We start from the raw sequence: 19,338 nt of genomic DNA, 5'->3' as shown, positions 1-19,338 counted from the left end.
ATGGGAAGTGACTATCAGGGTTGCTTCTGAGACTCATGTTTTTTACTCTATTTTTCTTCCATCTTTCCAAGACTGACCCTTTTTTCTGTTACTGTCCACATGCTTACAGACCCTCCCTTTATACAGCAAGCAACTGTTGGGAAAGGAATTGCTTCTCACTGCTGAGCTCCCGGATGGCAGATTTTATAACTACCTTCGTGTTACACATATTGTTATGGCATGTATAAAGGGATGTTAAACTAGCTTGTGATATCATTATCTATGTTATAGTATCAAGTATAGTCCCTGCTAAGATGGTAACACTAAACAGGGAGAGACACAAGTGCACTATCATGGGAAGGCTGAAAATGAACACAGAAGTAAGTTACAGCATCAAGCAAATTTAGAATTTATTTTGCAGTTCTGGTTCTTTCCTCGCACTCCAAAGAAGGCAACATCTAAATTTGCATGTAACAGACTTGTAAAAGATCTGTGTAAGTTTTGCTATCATGAATATTTGTTAGTCTTTGTATAAAGCAACATATTACTTGCTTATTTGCTATAATCCTCCCAATCAGCTCCATTACAAGTGACTGGGACCGTCTAGAATGTCAAGTACAAACACTAAACAACTTGTGCAATAAATCCCAGTAATTACCCTTTTAAATTCACTTATAGGTATTGAGTCACTCTGGATGTACCTGGGAGAATAGAAAATATGAGGTGACATGCTCTAAAAAAACACCAATATGGGTCTAATTCCCCTCACCTGACAAAATCTTCAAAGTTCAAAAGGCAACACTGAAGTCATGAATCTGGGTGATTCTTTTGCTATAAAAATGATTTGACATGGCTAAGTACTCAAGCACATAAATAGGTATCACATACAAGTCTAGCTGGACAATTTATATAATTAAACACATGATTTAGTATTTCTTCAGAACAGCTTCAGCATAGGCCAAAATTCTCATTAAGCCACATAAAGTAATTAATATATTGAACAGAAAATAACCCAAAGAAATCCCTGGTCTAGATGCATGTTAACATTATACAGACTTGAAAATACAAATCTGAATACAGATGTGATCAAAACTATGGGAAAACCCTTTACATTCAGGTTAGATGATAAAATTGCTATGCTAAATGCTAAAATGTGATAATTTAAATGAAATAAACTAGTTTTGAAACTTGAAAAGGCAAGATGACTTCCAGGAAAAAATCAGTCCAGATAGCAAACTAGATATATTTTATGGTATGTACACAAGAGCATTCATATTCCCAGTTTGGTTCAAACAGATTGGAAGGCATATTACAGTAAAAAGGAAAAAAAAAATTACTGATGTCAAGAAGGGTGGAGTTAAGGTTGGAGGAGCTGACCGTTACGTTCATAACTTCATGTTACTTCTTAAGCAAGTGATAAGGAATAGTCTTCTCCCAGGAAAGAGCCATGGAAGCAGTTGCTGTTTAGCAAATGTATGTCTTCCATTTTAATTATTTAATAGGAGTGAAACTGGGTTGCCCTTCATAAATAAGGTGTTCCCGCTTCTCTATTCAAAGTGTGCCACTGTTGTGTCACTGCTGCTAGAGAGTCAACTCAGGCAGCCTGGAGGGAGGATGGTAAGTACTGTATGCTCAGGGCAGCTGTTAGTTTGCTTTTCTTCACAGCAAATTAGTATTTATTACCCATAGTGCTTAAAATTCCCAGTTAAAATTGGGCTCCATTTTGTTACTGTTGGTGTATGATAGAAAGAGTTTTTTGATTTGAGGTCCTTGCTTGTTAAAGGATAGAAAAGAATGGCATGGAGAGATGATTTGCGTATTCAACAAACTGCAGAATTGCGAACGGAGTGAAGGTGTCTGACGTGGCTTGTTCATCGTCTGAATGTAGAATGTAGATGAGCAGTGCTGTGAATAACCACACTAGTGAGAGGGAAAGTATTTTCCATGTTACAGAAATCCCTACCTGACAAATACACCTTATCAGAGCATGATTTCTTCCTGCTGAAAATGTTGATCAGAGACTGAAAGAACAAGCTTGGTAAATGCAATTATCTTATGACACTGTACATCATAAATATCTGCTCTAAGCTTAAATCAGCTTTTTTTAAGTGATCACAGAGTAACATAGCTTTCATTCCACAAAGAATCATCTGTAACCCTTTTAAAATCAAATCAAATTTTCTCAACATAATGGACAAACAGATCCATTCATCCATGATGCAGTTTGCTTTTCCAAAATAAATTTGTTTAAACCAGAAGCATCTGTTCCTTTTTAAAATATCATCAAGGGGTGTAGTTACCAATTAGAAGAAGAGTGATGCAGAAAACATCCATGTCATCTTAATTTTATCAGATTTTGGCAACTGCAAAGAAAATTACCTTCCCAACAGATTGTTCATCTCTCCCTCCCTCTTAGCTTTTTCACTGCTTTCAAGATTTTTCTGGAAAAAATAGCATCATTTGTGACAGGCTCTATAAACAGTATTTAATTCCACAGCTGTTGAGAACACAGACATTTCCAGCACTTTCCATCATTTCTGCTGGTAGTTGCTGGCAGCTGGAACATCCATGTTTGTTGTTTTCTATTACTAGATTCCAGAATATTTGAAGTGCATTACAGCCTCTTCTGTATTTACTAGACAGACCCTGGATCTTTTTTTTTTTCTTTTTTTTTTTTTTTTTTTTTTTTTCCTTTTTTTCTCTCCCTTGTTCTGGAGCCCTTGTGTCTGACCTAGAACAGGTAAACCTCAGGGACTTGTGCTGGCAACTGTGCTCAAATTTATTTCAGCTGCTTGTTTGAGCTTCCACACTTTACCCCTGAGTAAGTTGGTTATCAGGGTCAGATACTGCTCATGCATTTCCCAAACAGCAAGATGAATATCCATGGACAGCACAGGACAGAAAACAATATACCCAGAATGTAGCTTAAGTAGGCCACAACTTTTTAATGAATCACACCTAGGAACAATCCAGTGATAACTTATTTAGTACAGGTTGTCTCCTTACTGCTACTTTGTTTAGTAGTTAACGGTTGTTTCTATTTGCTTTTTCTGTTAGCACTGAAGGATATTAAGGACAAGAACGCATCTCACATCTTGTCCAAATTAAGTTAGCCACAATCACTTTACAACTCAGGATTTCAAGATTATTATTTTTTTCCTTCCAGTTCCATGTTCTATATGAAAGAATGTAGAACGTTGGTTTTCCTGTATGCCTGACCACTTTTCTGAAGGCTTGGCTACTCAACGTACATGAGTAAATAACACATGCTAAATCTGAGGCCACGTGCCCAGGGGAGAAACACTTTCTCATGTTTGGTAAGAGAAAGCCATGCTGGTGGTTTTTCCTCCATGCACTGATGATGATTACAGAGATCATAAAATAAGTGGGAGCTTTGCTTTCTCCTCCTCCTTGGAAGTGGCATCCACTGTCAAAGAAAGAGGTTTAAGCAGAACCTTATGAAGTGCTTTGGGTGGAGATTGCTCAGTTGTTCTGGTTTAATTGTACTTTTATATACTTTTTTTTTTTTGGTTGTTGTTGTTTTTTTTGTTTGTTTGTTTTTCAGTATAGTGGCTAGTATATAGGTCTGAGCCTTTCCAAGTGTTTATATGAAATGTTCATGGTACTGTGGAGTCTGTAAAATCATGTTTGCTTTTTTATCTCTCTGGAGTAGCCAAAATTTTGAGTCAAAAAGTCAATATTTTAATTTATGTTGAAAGAAGCCCTAAATGGTAATATACAATTAAATATTTAAAGTAACACTGACTTTTTTTTTGAAATTATGTAGTAGGAGTGAATGAATTAAAGGCTTATGTTTGTTATTTTTTATATAGCCTTGAGAAAACAGTTCTACAGGGTTTTATTTATTTTTGAGGGGGGAGATAAACCTTTTACATTCCTCTGAAAACATTGGTCTAGTTCAGGAACAAATAAGTATCTTAAAAATATTCCCTTTTGTGAATGTTACAAACCTAAAAAGGGGAAGATCTGGCTTAGGGGGAGATTTATGGAATTTCAATCCCAATTTCCAGACCAAAATCTGCATATAACAGATAGATACATAATATTTTAAATACGGAATTTGCTGTTTGAGCGAGGTTAGGAAACATATGGGGAAACACATTACTTTGTATGAATTCAGTTGGGCTGCTCGTGTGGAAAAAAAAATAAATTACTGTAAATCCACCTGGGATAAATACATATATATAGTTTGTCTTCATGTACAATGCACACAACTTTTAAATGGCCATAAATGATTTTTTTTTCTTTTTTACCAATTTTCCATTATAATATTTCTCTGGATGTGTGAAATATTAACTGCATTCTTGCATATGTATAGTTCATAGCTGTGTGTTTACCTAGATTCCTGTAGAAATTCTTCCTGTCTATATAATTTGCTTTTGTGGTGTAAAAATGTCTGTGAATAAAATGCAGACATAAACTGAAGACGTGATTGACTTGTAGCAGTATGTTCAAAACAATAATGAAAGGGTACTATTTGAAGTATGCACTATTCCATCATAATAATGTTTTTTAACAAACATTTGGAGATCATACAAGATGAGAATATCTAGAATAAAATTATGAAAAATAGCACTGGGAACCATGTTTCTGCATTCTGCCTTTATATAATAGTGTTCCCCATTCACGTACTACACACTTAATTGGTATTAGGATGAAAAAGTCTCTGAGTTGGAACTACCTGAATTTATTTATTTTTATATATATATATAGTATATATATATAATATAAATAAATATATATAATGTAAATATTATATATATATATACTTGAAATATAACCAAAGAAAAATGCTAGTTCATACCAATATTTCCTTAGTATGTATAAAGATCCTGTGCTTTGTGTAGGTGCTTGATCTAGAATTTAAATTATATATCAAATTGCATGGGCATCATGTGAACTGCTTTATGGAATCGTTCATATTAGTGAATTGTTTAGTATTAGAACAATGAAAATACTAATAAAATGATGGGAGTGTTAAACAGATTTACCAAAGAAGTATGCCATCTATGTGCAAGGCACAAGGAGTCTGCAGCTCATTTGTTCATAAAATGTGTTGATGTCAATGTCTTACCTGCTGGTGGCAGCAGACGGGGGAAGATCCATCATTCTCCAGCACTTCTTATGAAGCAAATTGTACCTATTTGGGCAATACAATTTATTCTGACTCTTGAAAATTAAAATATAAGTCCCTGGTCACATTGCTAGGAGAATCCTCTGTACTTGAAAACATTCACAGAAATCTTAGAACTTGTATCTTTTATATCAGGAGAAAAATAAGAAACCTGAATGAACACAATTGTCTGTACAAAATAAGCATAGCCCATGAGTAGTGCAGCAGTCAACAAAGACAATGCTTTATGAGTTGTTAGGCTTCAAGAATCTGAACCACAAATACCCAAAACCGTTTATTCCCATGTAAAAGTAGTTTTAGTGGCTGGAGACTGCCATCTTTCTTTATGATAAAAGAAAGCATTAGATGGCTGAGAATGACTTAAGAGGGTAGAAACATTTGCACCTTAATTTTTGTATTTGGCTGTGAGAGCTCTTGAAAGTCTGCTTTCTTATTCCTTTCATGTTACTGACTTCTATAAAGCTGGTTTAATAAACAATAATCAAAGATCAGAATTGGAATTATTTGTCTCTGGAAATGTGGTCTGTAACAGGGCTGATGGGTAGCCTTGGTGTATATTATGTGCTTATGTACTAATAAAAGTGTGTAAAAGGAATGGTTGAGGGAATTTGGTACTGCAAAATGTCCTGGCTGCTATCAGTGGTGTTGAAATGGATTTTGAGTATAAGAATAAATTTCTCCGATTGCCTATGTTTTTAAGGTTGACAAAAATTCATGTGCAAAATTAGGTTGGAAAGATGCTTGAACACTGTTTAGAGATGTCCATGATACTGTTTACCATGTAGCTTTTCTTCCAAAATTAGTAAGATGCAATGAGATGAGAAAATTGGTGGTATTTTTGATGGTGAAACTAGAAAGCTCTGTGTACAAAAACAGTATTGATGTATGTGGAGAAAAAGAACTTCTTTCTGTCACTTAGTGTAATCCAGAAATAATAATTCTGCACAGGGATGGGCTAATGCCTTCATGACACTAACGAGTCAATTGTAAATGACCTTGTGAAATTACACAATGTGAAGGAAGGGGACAAAGCAGCTGTATTTGTTATCTTGGGTAATGGTGTCATCCAACTGATAGCACAGCACAACTAGACATCTATTTTTAGGTGACCAATAAGTTAACATCAAAATTCAGGATTCTATCCGAGTGGTGATGGAGAGAAAAGAGTGTGGAAAATAGTTACCCAAGCCATGGTTCCTTCTTGGAATACAGGAAGTCTATTGCTTTCATGTGTATTAAAAATTAATCGCCAAATGAAGAAAATGCTTTACAGTGCCCTATTACTGTAATAACTGAATGCCTGAAATAACTGAATGTGTGCATTTTATGATGTATTATTGATATTAGATAGTACCAGGAACCAAAATAAGGGAGCAGAACCCTCTAGAACAGAACCCTCAGTATAACTCAGTACAGAAAGCAGTCTGTGCTCCAGAGAGCTTAGTTGTCTTCTGTGTATCCCTATATTGAAACAAGAATGGCTGTGGTGTTCTTCAAATTATGATGTGAAAATACTATATTTAAAAGCTAGATTATCTATAGTTAAACTTTGTACGATGGCAAGAACTTTCAGGGTCAGCTGGCCACAGCCTCGAGCCTAATAAAATACAGAATAATGATAAGGATCAGGCTTTCTAGTCTCAGCAGCTGCATCGTACCTCTCCCCCAAAAGGAAAGGTTGCTTCAAAAATCTGTATTATAAGAAAATCAAACTTTAATGTATCCAAACCTGTTGCATGAGAGGAAAAGAAATGATGCAGCTTGAAAATGGGCTATAGTAAGGTTGTCCAGTTCTACTTGTCTGATCTGTTCTGAGGTTATGTTGCTTGATAGAAGAAGTTAAATGCTTATAATCATCTTCCATGTTAAAAAGAAATAAGCTTGTTTTACGTCTGGATAATTTTCTGTGAAATAATATTAAGATTTCTCTCAAGTGATTAGCATGTTTGTATTATTAAACTGGAGTATGAGATTAAAGTGAAAGATGTTATTTTTATTTAACCTAACTTTGAACTAACGCTTTCATCAATGCCTTCATTCTGCTATCATAGGAGAAATCATGAAAGTACTGGCTTTGAGGAAAGACCTGGAGAAGAGCAGGTTTGGCTTAGTGAAATTTGCTTGCATCACGATACTGTGTTTTTTAACTACCAGTAATGGTAGGGAAAAAACAAAAAATAACAGCAAAAACACAACATTGTTTTTTGTTGTTTGTTTGTTTTGGGGGAGAAAAGGAAGAAATACTAAATATCTAAAATAAAGAGAAGAATGTAGGTCTTTCTAAACCATCAGAAAAAGTAGGTGAATCCAAAGAGCAATTAATGACAGTAAATTTGAGAGCCTTGCTATGTATGGAGCTTGATACTTCAGAGAAGGAGGTTCCTCTAAGCATTGACTAAGCAGCTTACGGACATCTAACAGAGGTCTAGCTCAGGGTCAGTGCTGGAAAAACTGACTTTGCACGAGACATCCTAATGCTCCTGGTTCCTAGGATTTCTGGTGGCACTGCATGAATGTACATATATTGTTTATGAACTATTGCTGTTTTATTCACTGGATTGAAATGAGTAAGCCTTGCTGTAAGCAAACACGCTGGAGAATGAAGACATATGGTCTAGTTCTAGTTTCACTGTGGAAACAGTAGCATTATATAGGCTTTTCCATTTATTTCCATCCCAGTTCTCAGTTATCCTGTGCAATGGAGTGCTCACTATTTTAATTTGGTAAATGTTATTTAGTTTAAGTATGCTATTTAAAGTAGATATATATTATCCCCTTTTCAAATGCAGGAAAAGGGAATCAGAAAAGCTATTACTTAATGTAACACAGCATATCTCAGTAAAACTGGAAGTGATCAAGCTATTGCTCCAACATCTACACATCCTTACATCGTGGTCATGGTTACAAAGGGCATGAACAGAGGATGATGGAAATGTTTTCCTATGTCCCTGCAGGATATTTGTCTCTTTTAGGTCTTTGGCAGTAATGCTGTTGGGAGCAATTGAAAAAGATGCTATAAAATTTAGGGAATTAATTTTAATTCTAAATTTCTCCCTCAATATATGTTTAAATAGAAGGAGATACTTGTTAACAAACCTCTGTGCATACTAACCACCATTTCAAATCCAGATTAGTATTCAGCCAAACCTAATCTGGATTTCGCTGTCTTTCAAATTAGAAGGCGTTTCATATCATCTTTCTGGAGGAAAAATTTGGAATCAGGGACCACCTTGAGTATTTATTTTGCACCCTTCATTACCTGATTTGTAGTATGTCACTGCTGAAGGGAAAAAATAAGTCATGACTGCAAATGTTTTGCTTATTTCTGGCCACTAGCACGATAAGCAAGTGTGGTTTGTCCAGGGAGGTAAATAAAAACCAGCCACTTGCATGCACTGAAGAACTAGCATATGAAACTTGCCTGTTTTATGCACTGCTGACGTTCTGGAGTGAAAATCAGGACAACAGATGCCTTCAGGTGGTTGAGTGCAGTTAGCTAATAAAGGCTGCTGAAGTAATGATGAATTAATATGAAGCAGCTAATTTGTCTTTGTCCATTTTAATGTTAATCTCTTCCCACTACATCATCATCCAGTCACTGTTTCTTACTGTAGGGCAAACCTGTGCTGAATCAGAAATGGACAGAAAACACTACTACTCATCCCAATATGTTTAATTCTCTGAGTACGTCATTGTATCTGAATAAATCTGGCATTAAACAACTTTTTTTTTCAGTGTCTATATATATTGTAGCATAGATATTTTTCTGATGCACCTCATAACAGTTGTCTAATGGGATTATTTTCATCTAGTCTCCTTGCTTTTTCATAAGTGAGAACATAAAATGATATGAGCCTGGAGAGTATAAATTTAATGCACTGTTTCAAGCAAGACTTCACTATATATTACAGTATTTATGCTTTTACATAAGCACATATGGGATATTTCCTTTAGTTTAAAAGGAGCCAAGTATTCTTTCTCTCCATGGTGCTGTATGCAATTAGGATTGTTTTTTTTTTTCTCATGTACATTACATCATATCTACCTTAAGTGAGTTTCATCTGTTTTCTTGTTGCTTGATTGAAAGTTGTCTTGGAATTTTGTGCATTTACTCAGAGTATAAGTGTTCAGAGAATTTCATACCTTCTTCAGACTTGCAAGTTTTACATTTTCCTTCACCTTGCATTAAAAAGAAAAACAGCAGATACCAAAGAGCGTGCTGGGTCACTACAGTGTCTTAGTTGCTGATTTATAGATGTAATCAGGAACTTAAACATCCATGGTGGCATTTCCGCAGCTAATTCTTGGTGGTCTGGCTTTGCTACCCTTGAAGCCTTTGGGATGGGCTATTTAATGAAATTCAAGTCGGTCACATTTTAAATTTTAATCATGTTTTTAATTATTGATCAGACTTAGTATTGGCATTACTATACAAGTCTCTGTTCTGTATCGTGCAGGAGTTCAGTCATTATCATCTTCCTTTTCAGATACAGTCTCTAAGAGTCAACACACATCACATAGGGGGCCCAGCAATGCAAAATGAAAAGCTTTGTGCTTCCTGTCCAATTTGTTCTGATATTTGGGTGTAATAGTAGGATAACAGTAAAAGAAGAGTTTCAGAAGTGTGTTCACAGAGACTGACATGAAGAGAAAAATATAAACTGGCCCTCTTAGAATTCAATTCTTTAAAAGCTTTGTGAAATTGTTTCATTTCTTAAATCGGGTATGAAATCAGCAATGGAATCAGTGTAGCATGGATAATGTTAATGTGAGATTAAATTGAAGTTGCTCTATATATAGTTATTGACATAATGTATTTTAAGTTTTTGTTGTTGTTGTTGTTATACCCATAGTTTCTCTGCAGAAGATACAGCAGATTACATCTTTCTGGTAAAGATGTAATGAACCTTACCACTTGCCAAGGAATTCCTGACACTATTGAAAATGAAATGGAAATAAAAGTTGGCTGTGTATCTGTTTAACTCAACATCAGTGAATTCACGATGCTAAAATTATATTTCATTATATTTCAGTCAGCAAGCAGACATAATTATATAATGACAGAATTGTTCTTTTTTCTTTCTTTGACATTCTGTAGAATGAAATGATTTTTTTACTTGACAGACAGGTGGCTGTATAATGCTTATGGCTGATCTTTACAATAAGTGACAGTAAGAAAAAATCAGAGCTCATTAACATTCACTCAGCCCAGTGTCTGCACCACTGATCAATGCTCGGACTACTGTATGGCTTAAAATGCTTAATGAATCTTTGTTTGACAGAACCAACTGCTGCTGCAGGAAAACGTGGATGATCTGATAGCTGGCAGAGTGAATATGCACCACACTTTATAAACAAGGAAAATATGAATAACTGGGAAGCAGAATGAGTGAGAGAAGTCTTTCAAGGATTGCGATGATTGATGAACTGTATTATGGTTGACACACACGCTCAGTGTTTTGCATAACAGTGTTAGCATCTGATTGAGCAGAAAACCAGGGGGAAGTGAGATTGCCTATGTGATTAGTGGAAGGTAATCAGCCATCTGTTAGGAATAATGCATTTTACTAAAGACGAAGACAAAGCATATGTGTGCATGTGCTCACACAGGATTTCTCACCTTTTATACAAGTATCCATGAAAATGGATAGAACTGTATATAAAGAACTAAAAAAACTCTCAATTCATCTGTGATATTTTTTTCTACCACCAGAAAGAAAGAGTACAAGCTCGTAGCTGTTGTGTAGTTTCTGAATGTTGTGCCGTTTCAGTGGACTAAAGCAGTAGCTTCAGAAGTGACAGAAACAAATATATATATATATATATATATTTTAATAATGGCAGCAAAAATCTCTTACACTCTGATTGTGATGGCGAAAATACAGCTAAACTCTGAAAGTATTGAGATGCACTTTTATTGATCAGGACATTTGAAAACAAATTTTCAGCTGTTCACGTGCAAGTTTAAAGCCACCCTGCTTATACGACTATTCTAGGTACAGAAAGGGTTTGGTTTACAGGAAAGCTAGACTCTGATTTTGCATTGCTTGCCCACTCAGAACTGCTATCGATGCTAACAGGATTTGGTGACGTAGCAAACAAGAGTGAACTTGACTATTCATCTTTATAAAGCGCTTTACCATTGATATTAGTCCTGGTTAGATGGAAATATATAGCTTCTTAACCTTTTTTTTTTTTTTTTTCCAAAAGTAATTTTTGCATAGGAACATATGAAAAGCAACTCTAAGAAGTGTATTCAGTTTTGATAAGTGTTTTAGCACCTCAGATAATTGTTTACAGTTCACTGTTTACTGTTCACTATCACAAAATCTGGAAAAACAAAATACTCCAGAAATATAACAAACTCTAAGCTGAGCATTTAAAGTCAGTCACTTAAAATGTCAAATGCTGCAATATACGACCCCAAAGCATTATTTGGCTTAATCATCCATTCATATATAGTTTCTTAGCAGATGTTTAATCCCCTAGATGTCTGTGCTAGCTTGATGTATGCACTATTGTTCTTAAATGCACTTTTTCAAATCTTACAATTCTTTTTGCTGAAATTTGATATATTTTAGTTATGGTGATTTATTTAAATGGTGAAAATGTTAAAGCAGGATGTCTACAGCCCATCTTGCTGGTTTTGGCTTTCAGGCTTCGATATAAATTAATATCCTAAATGCTGGAGGGGAACGGATATATAGCCAGAGGTCAATGGATGTGAGTGTCTGTGTGAGAGTGGTGTGGAGAGAAGATCAGGTAGTGATCTCCAGGAGCTTTACACACCCCTGTGAACGCAGCCCCCTGCAAGGCTGTTGACCTGTTTAGCAGCGTGGCAGCCAAACCTGTGCATGGTCAGTGATTCAAAGAGCCTTGAATTTTGCACCGTTGCCTCTGTTGGCTCCTTCCTTCCGCCCCTGTGGCTTGGGGTTGCCTGGAGCATGTGGGCACAGTGCCATCACCCAGTGCTTGCAGAGGGGCCGGGGCCACGGCTGGGGCTGGCCGGGAGGAGCTCGCTGGTCCCCCGCAGGCTCCAGGAGCCCTCTGGGGCACCACCGCGATCGTGCCAGGTTTCTCGGAGGGAGTGAGAGAAGCCTTCGGTTTGCCTTTCTCGCAGCGGCGTGGCATGACAATGCCTTTTTATTCTGCCAAGAAACGCTATAATCAATCTGCCTACTAGTGTTCAGATTCGGTCAGGTCTCGCTGCAACAGTTTCTCCTTTCAAGCATGCGTGGGCTTTTTAAAATTGTCCCAGACCTTGCTAATTAGCATTCACAGTATGTTTTATTACTTCTGTAATAAAATTCTGTCTTTTTTTTCTTATTCTGTCTTTTTTTTTCTTTTTTCTTTTTTTTTCTTTCTTTCTTTTTTTTTTTTTTTTTTTTTTTTTTTTTTTTTTATGGGCAAAGAGTGATCTATTTTAAAACTTCTCCTCCTTTTCGTGCTTGAAGTGCTACAACTTGCTGTGATCTGGCAGACAGAAAAGATTGAAAGGACTTGACTTTAAGAGCAACTAAGGTTAAGGAGTTATTAGCTGTAATGCTGGAGAGCCAGTATACAGAATCAAGCAGGTCGTAACAAAAACAGGTCAGCAGGTTCCAGATGGTTGCTAATTGCGATCTCAGCATATCAAAGCTAGAGCTATGCTCTGCATGCAGCATGGGCTAGCTTTCGTTTGCTTCTGCAGGAGCATGTTTTAATTTCTGTTTGCTAATTGCTGTAATGTCCTTACTAGAGCTGAGTCATGTTGAAAAACTCTCACAAAGCACCATATTTTTTTGTGTGGACAAACTACAAAGCAAGTGCTGCACTTCCTGTATTTCTGCATCATTTAGCAATTCAGTAGCAACTATTTTGTTGATGGGCCTGTTTAATTTGTTGATGGTAAACATGCAGAAATAGAGACCATGTGTGCTTGACCAAAATGTCATTCTTTGGGGGGAGGAAATCATGTGAATAATATGCTTAAAATCATGATATTATTGGCTCTTGGAACAGTTGATTTACATGCTATAAAACTGGGCTGTGAGCAGTGGTAACTAAAAGAAAATGTTTTCAATTCGATTTATTTGTCTAGCAATATATTTGAGAATGTATGGCAACAGTGTTCAAATTGAAAAACAGGTGGTGGAAAGAGATGAATGTGAGAAATGCTCAGTATCCTGAAATGTTAATTACATAGAGTCTTGCTGCAGAGCTTTCTATTTGACACCATCTAATTCTAAAGTATGTGAAAAATTGAGCTAGAAGTGTTGAAAATTGTGCAGCAGGCACTGAGAGTGATTGGAATCTTTGATTGCACTGACAGAAATTTTTGTTCTGATGTGCCAAATTAATATTTAACAGCTTGATAGCACTTCCAAATATTGTTTTGAGCGGGTGGTAGATGTGCAAAAGATAATTTACTAAGTAGTAGCAGGATAGGAAATAAAATCAAATGATCAGTAAATGTCTCTCTCTCGTCTCTTTTTTTTTTTTTTTTTTTTTTTTTGGTACACACTGCCTGCAAGAATAGACTGGATATTGAGAGTCTACCTGAAATGTAGTGGTTACATTTGGTAGTTACAGTTTAGTAGATTTAGTAGTGAAAGGCACTGGTCTCTTTTTTGCTATGTTATTGCTGTTATGCCAAAAAACTAAACTGCAGTCTTTATAGAGGAAAAAAAAAAAAAAAAAAAAATTAAAACCGTAAAAACTTGGAATGCTGCCCAAAGTAATATCTGCATAACTGAGTTCTTTTGTTTTGCAGCATTAGTATGATGGAAAGGAAATACTATCAAAAGGTTGTTAAAATGTAGAAGTATTTCTAACATGTACTGGCTAAAACAAAGAAAAGTGACTTTAAAAGGATTTGTTCTTCTTAATCCTCTTGAAGTTGACTTACTGAATACAGGTTAGTGTTGCAAAGTATTGAAGAAGCAAGTAAGTGCTGGTATATGATTTAGTGAAGTTGTGTATCAAAGGCAGGCATGTATCAAACTTGAATCTCTCCAAAGTTAGGTAAAATTACACCTCCTACTATATGAAAGTTTTTGTAATGCCTTAGGTACTTAGTTCCAAACCTGGTTCTGTGCTATTGCGCATTTTTTTTTTTTCTTGGACATAGGTTTTATTGTGGCCTTCTGTGCTATATGTAGCTAGACAATACAGAGAAAGAGGAATAAAGGAAAACATTTCCTTATTTACTTTTTCCAGTGCATATCATATGTGTATATTGAATACACAGATTTGGGGCTTTAATAAAGCCACTTCTATGAAAAGACTTCTTAATTTTAGGTATGTATTTTGACACAATGGAATTCTTATCTATAAAATTTTAATAGAGAGTTGTTGCTTATTGCAACAGTTGTTAATCTAACAAAACTACAAGGACTTAAATATCAGAACTAAAATATACCTACAACACATAAAGCAGATGTGTAGAACAGTTGTCTCAAATTTGCCTTAAAAATGTTTGTTGTATGGGACCAATAGTTGAGTAGGCAATTAGGAAAAGATTTCCATAAACTTGAGATATTTTGTGTTTAATTACAAATTTCAGTCCAAGGAATATATTCTAATAAATGCTAGTTTACAAATATGAGACTTTTATTAACTTATGGTGTTCTGCAAAGTTCTGCTAGCTTTGTCAATATTCAGACTGTTTACTTATGTTGCAGTTGTAGAAAATCAGCACACTTCTCATTAATGAAAGCTGTAATTTCCAAGGTGATTGTCTGCAGTAGTGAGAGAAACAAAATATTGTTATTCTTTTTAAAGAAGTTGTTTGTTCAAATTATGGAAGATAACTTGAAAAATCAATTTATTCCTAAAGTTCTAATATGATGAAGACAGGGTGAAGAGTTTATGAAGTATGATACCTCACACGTTGCCATTTACTCCTTGTCTTGTGAACATTTTCATGGCACATATGGTCTCATAGCAGCACTCTCTTTTCTTTTTATCTTTGCAGCTATGTTGGAAAGAATTATGGTTTAGATCTTCCCATGTTAGCCATGGATGTAGCACTGTCTCCAATGAGAACACAAGACCTGGATCCCGTGCCATCTGATGCATCTCCCATGCTTATAAACATGACTCCTACAGTTGACAGAGAGGGCCAAGAGGATGTCATGAAGGAGCTTGATTCTGGCCAGCAGTATGACAAGCCACCTCCTCTACACACCGGTGCTGATTGGAAGATTGTTCTCCATTTGCCAGAAATTGAGACATGGCTTCGGATGACATCTGAAAGAGTCAGGGATCTGACTTACTCTGTCCAGCAGGACTCAGATAGTAAACATGTGGATGTGCATCTAGTACAGCTAAAGGTAGGTTGAATTTTTTATTGCAGACTTCCATGAAGGTGGTTGCCGTAGTTTTGCTATTGGCAAAGTAAACAAAAGGCCTTTTTGTGATTGCTATAACGTGTCTGACAGCCTGTGCTAAAAAGTAAATAAATTAATTTCAGGAAGATAATAGAAGCTGTATCATTCTCAGATTTTTTTTTTTCAATGTAATTTACTTATCACTTAATTCAGCAGTCATAACCATGTAAATTAACATGTTCAAACTCTGAGAACAGCTAATACAGCACTAAAGGTTATCTGACTGGAAATTTTGAAAATGCCCAGAAACATTCCCACTGATTTTAATGGGCTTCAATCCCTAAACTGCCCAAATCTGTGTCCCAATAAACATGGCTGCTCATTTGAAAACTAAATGTAGTTTCAAAGGCAGTAGGATAGGGTCTAATGTCTGGCCTCTCAGTCATGTAAAGGTTACATTCACAACTGAACTCAGGTGGGACTACATACAAAGTGGTAGATGTGTAGATTTTTTAAATCTCTGAGTCTTGAAGAAATATGAAGCAATAAGACCTGAATAGTCATAGTCAATAAATCAATCCTTTTTTTTTTTTTTCCCAACAAGAAAACCCATTAGCAAGACTGGACTTTGTCAAAAAATAAAATAAAATGAAAAAAATAAATATTCTGTGTAAAGCAGAAGAGCAACAATATTCATTCCACCGATTCACTGAAATCAAGTCTGTTTAAGTAATTATTGCTGTCTGGGTTGCAAATTTAAAATTCAGTGTTGAATCTTTAAACATTTTATAGAAGTTCAAGGTGAAATTCAATCAAATATTCTCCAGGACTGTTTGCGCATGTTTGTTTGCAAGGCTTGGCTTGCTGCAGTACATTAAGCATGCTTTTGAAGGCAGCAAACAACCTCCAAAAATAGCAAGCAAATATTATCTCTTCAGACTGAGCTGTCTTCAGAGTCCTGCATTCTGAGCCCTGTTTATGCGAACATAGTTTTCCTTCATACTCAGCGCAATGGTATTTTATTTATGTTTATTTTAGGACTGGGGCTTTAGGATATCTTAAAATACAACTCTATATGAGTGCTCACCACAGAGCAATTGTACTGTAATCAGTCATAACCAAAGGTGGTTAAGATCCTGCCATTTTTCTGAAAAATTTGGGGTAAACTTTGCTAGCCTTTGAACCTGTGCTAGCCTATATCCCCAACATGCAGTAGCCTCTTAGAGAATGTGTTTTTACATAATGCAAGCAGACATAAAAGATCTTGCTGGATACTGCCATGCTGATCTGGGATTGCTTGTGGCCAAATCAGTGCTGAGCTGAAACTGAAGAGTGGGAATGCTTGTGGATGGCATTTGCACACAGCTTCGGGCCAGCTCAGGGCACAAGCAGGACTGAGCTATGCCTGCTGGCAAAATGGGAATGCTCTGTACATACAATTCACCTTCATACTTCCGGTAAAATGTTTTATTTCCAAATAGAGGTCATTGAATGAAGACCATTCCTCATAGTTTTCTCCTTTTTAGAGTTTGTGAAGTAGTAGGAGCCAATGGTAGTTCATAATATATATATATTAAGCTGTGAAAACAATTGCTGTAGCACCTAGGGATTGTTTGGGATTAGGACGATATCTGGATAATGCAATCGTAAAAAAGGACAATGTGAAACAATCTCAATTATGTTCGGTTGTGTGGGCTATCAGCTGGGCTAGGGGGCTGGCGGTGAGGCTGTCAGCCTGTGTATGGACCCTGGTTTTACGGGGAAGTGCTGCACTTCTGCATATTTATATGTGCATGTATCTTTGTGTGTGCAAGATAATGATTGCATTTTAAGATACTTTTGAAATATTTGATATATTTTTTTAATTATTCAAAGAGTAATGTAAGTAGTAGTAGATTTAAAAAAAATCATCTGAGCTAGTAGTAAAAAGCTCAAAAATTCTTGAAGACATTAGGAATACATGTAAGCTGCTTGCCTGTGGACAGGCAAGAAAGAAATAAAACTTAAAAAAAAAACAAAAAACAAATGCTTCTGGAATTGCTTTTATTCGGACTTCAGATATATTTCAATTCAATTGTTTTGTCGTCTTTGTATCCTCCTATATTACAACACATAATGAACTGATATTGATATTAAGCATTATTTCTAGGGCTTTAGCTAAAGGATTTTTGTAGTAGAGTCTCAAGTGTATGTGATAAATGTAACAATACAATAATCTGAGCTGTGTTGGAAACAAGTGACATGTTTGGAAGAGGAAAGAGTGGTCAACGTGAATGCAATTATCTCATTGCACCTAAAGATAATTGACAGTTATAATTGTAAACATAACATGAAATAAAAGCTATCTTCTCTAGGCTCTTTTGTTGCTCTAGAAATCACAACCAGAGAAACAAAATACTTCACACAACTGATTTTAAAATTACTTAACTGTTTTTCATAATTCGTATTTGAGCAAATTGAATTAAAGCAATTATACAAACATACGAAATTAATACATTTACAATATAATGTTACTAAATTTAACAGCAATATAAGATTCCTTTTGTATGGTAGGATTATGACCAGCAGATCAGCTTTATCAATTCTTCATGTTGTAACCTGGGCAAAGTACTAACATCATACACATCAATATGTATATGTGTACATATACAGGTGGAAATATCAGCATAAATATGCATGTAAAAGTCTTTTTATAGTATCACTAGTAAAAAAAAAAAAAAAAAAAGTGCTCTATTACAGACTTGGTGAAGGGACGTTCCTAATTTGCGAACCTACCCCAGGGCAGGTTAGATCCAGCTTTCCTAGGTTTTACACTGTGTGGTTACAGGAGACCATCTCATTTTGTTTTGTGGTCAGTTCTAGCATCTGAAGTGAAAAGGCCTTTTTTTTTTTTTTCCTGTAATTTTTCATTTTATACTTATTTAAATATATAAATCACTAATCACTAGGTGGTTTTTTTTTTTTTTTTTTTTTTTTGTCCAGCTTGACCTCCAGACCTTGCTTTAAAAATATAACATTTAAAATGTTTCAGCCTTTTAGGAGGTTTTACATAACATTCATAAGCATTGCTATGTTCCCTCTATATTTCTAGATTTTAAAAAATATATTTTCTATTTGCGCTTTATGGCTTATGGCTTATCATTTTGTGCTTGCACAACACCCAGAATACTGAGTTCTTGATCTGTGGCTTGGGTTGAAAGAATGGTGTTCAAGGGGCATTTGGAACGTCTTTAGTAACATGCTTCAGCTTTTGTGCTCAGGGAGTTGGATTCAATATTTGTAGGTCCTTTCTAACTGTATTTTTCTATTCTAGTACTGAAAAAAATATATAACTTTTATATATAAAATATATAACCTTTATGCTATATACATAGCATAGCATATCGTATGCTATGATAATTCTCACTTCTCCATGAGGGATTCCTTCCAACTCATCTGGGTCCTTCTGGAAATGATGTGCCTAGACTGGACACAGGGCTTAGTGTGAGGCTTTGCTACTGCTGAGTAGACTGAAAAAGTATTTCACACATCTTTCAGATGATGTGTCCCGATTTAGTATTTACTTCTTTCACAGCAGCAGAAGATGGTTGATTCGTGTTCAGCTTGTGATTCATCGTAACTCCCAAACTTCTTTGCTGCACTAAGGCTTTCTCATCTCTTATCTATTTTATCTGTACTATTTTACTTGTAGAACTTTTACCTTTGTATGGCTATTTTTTTTATCTTTTTTTTTTTTTTTCAAATTTTTTTTTTCCCTTTTAAATCTCCCCACACCATTTCTCTTGTCTGTGTCTTTTTCAGTTCCAAACCTTCTGGTGTGTTCCAGAAGCATCTCTACCCAGCACACGCATCGCTGTCATCTGCGGATTGAATAAGCCTTATCTCTACTCTTTG

General features: G+C 35.6%; 1 protein-coding gene across 9 annotated transcripts in view; it reads left to right on the top strand.

Moving 5' to 3' along the window:
- The window catches only part of AKAP6 (A-kinase anchoring protein 6), a 279,284-nt gene that overhangs the window by 42,604 nt on the left and 217,342 nt on the right, over nucleotides 1-19,338 (top strand). For 8 of the 9 annotated variants that reach the window (XM_084521164.1, XM_084521165.1, XM_084521168.1 and 5 more), the window contains one exon: nucleotides 15,090-15,447. In XM_084521164.1, the coding sequence (XP_084377290.1) occupies nucleotides 15,124-15,447 (324 nt within the window). In that variant the 5' untranslated portion in view covers nucleotides 15,090-15,123. Of the gene's footprint in view, nucleotides 1-12,309; nucleotides 12,330-15,089; nucleotides 15,448-19,338 lie in introns of those variants that run through there. The other variant, XM_084521170.1, reaches the window with a different exon arrangement.

Source organism: Aythya ferina (assembly GCF_964211825.1).
Source record: "Aythya ferina genome assembly, chromosome: 5".
Taxonomy (NCBI): Eukaryota; Metazoa; Chordata; class Aves; order Anseriformes; family Anatidae; genus Aythya; species Aythya ferina.
The sequence above is the reverse complement of the archived record's forward strand: the minus strand, read 5'-3'. Positions and strand labels throughout refer to the sequence as shown.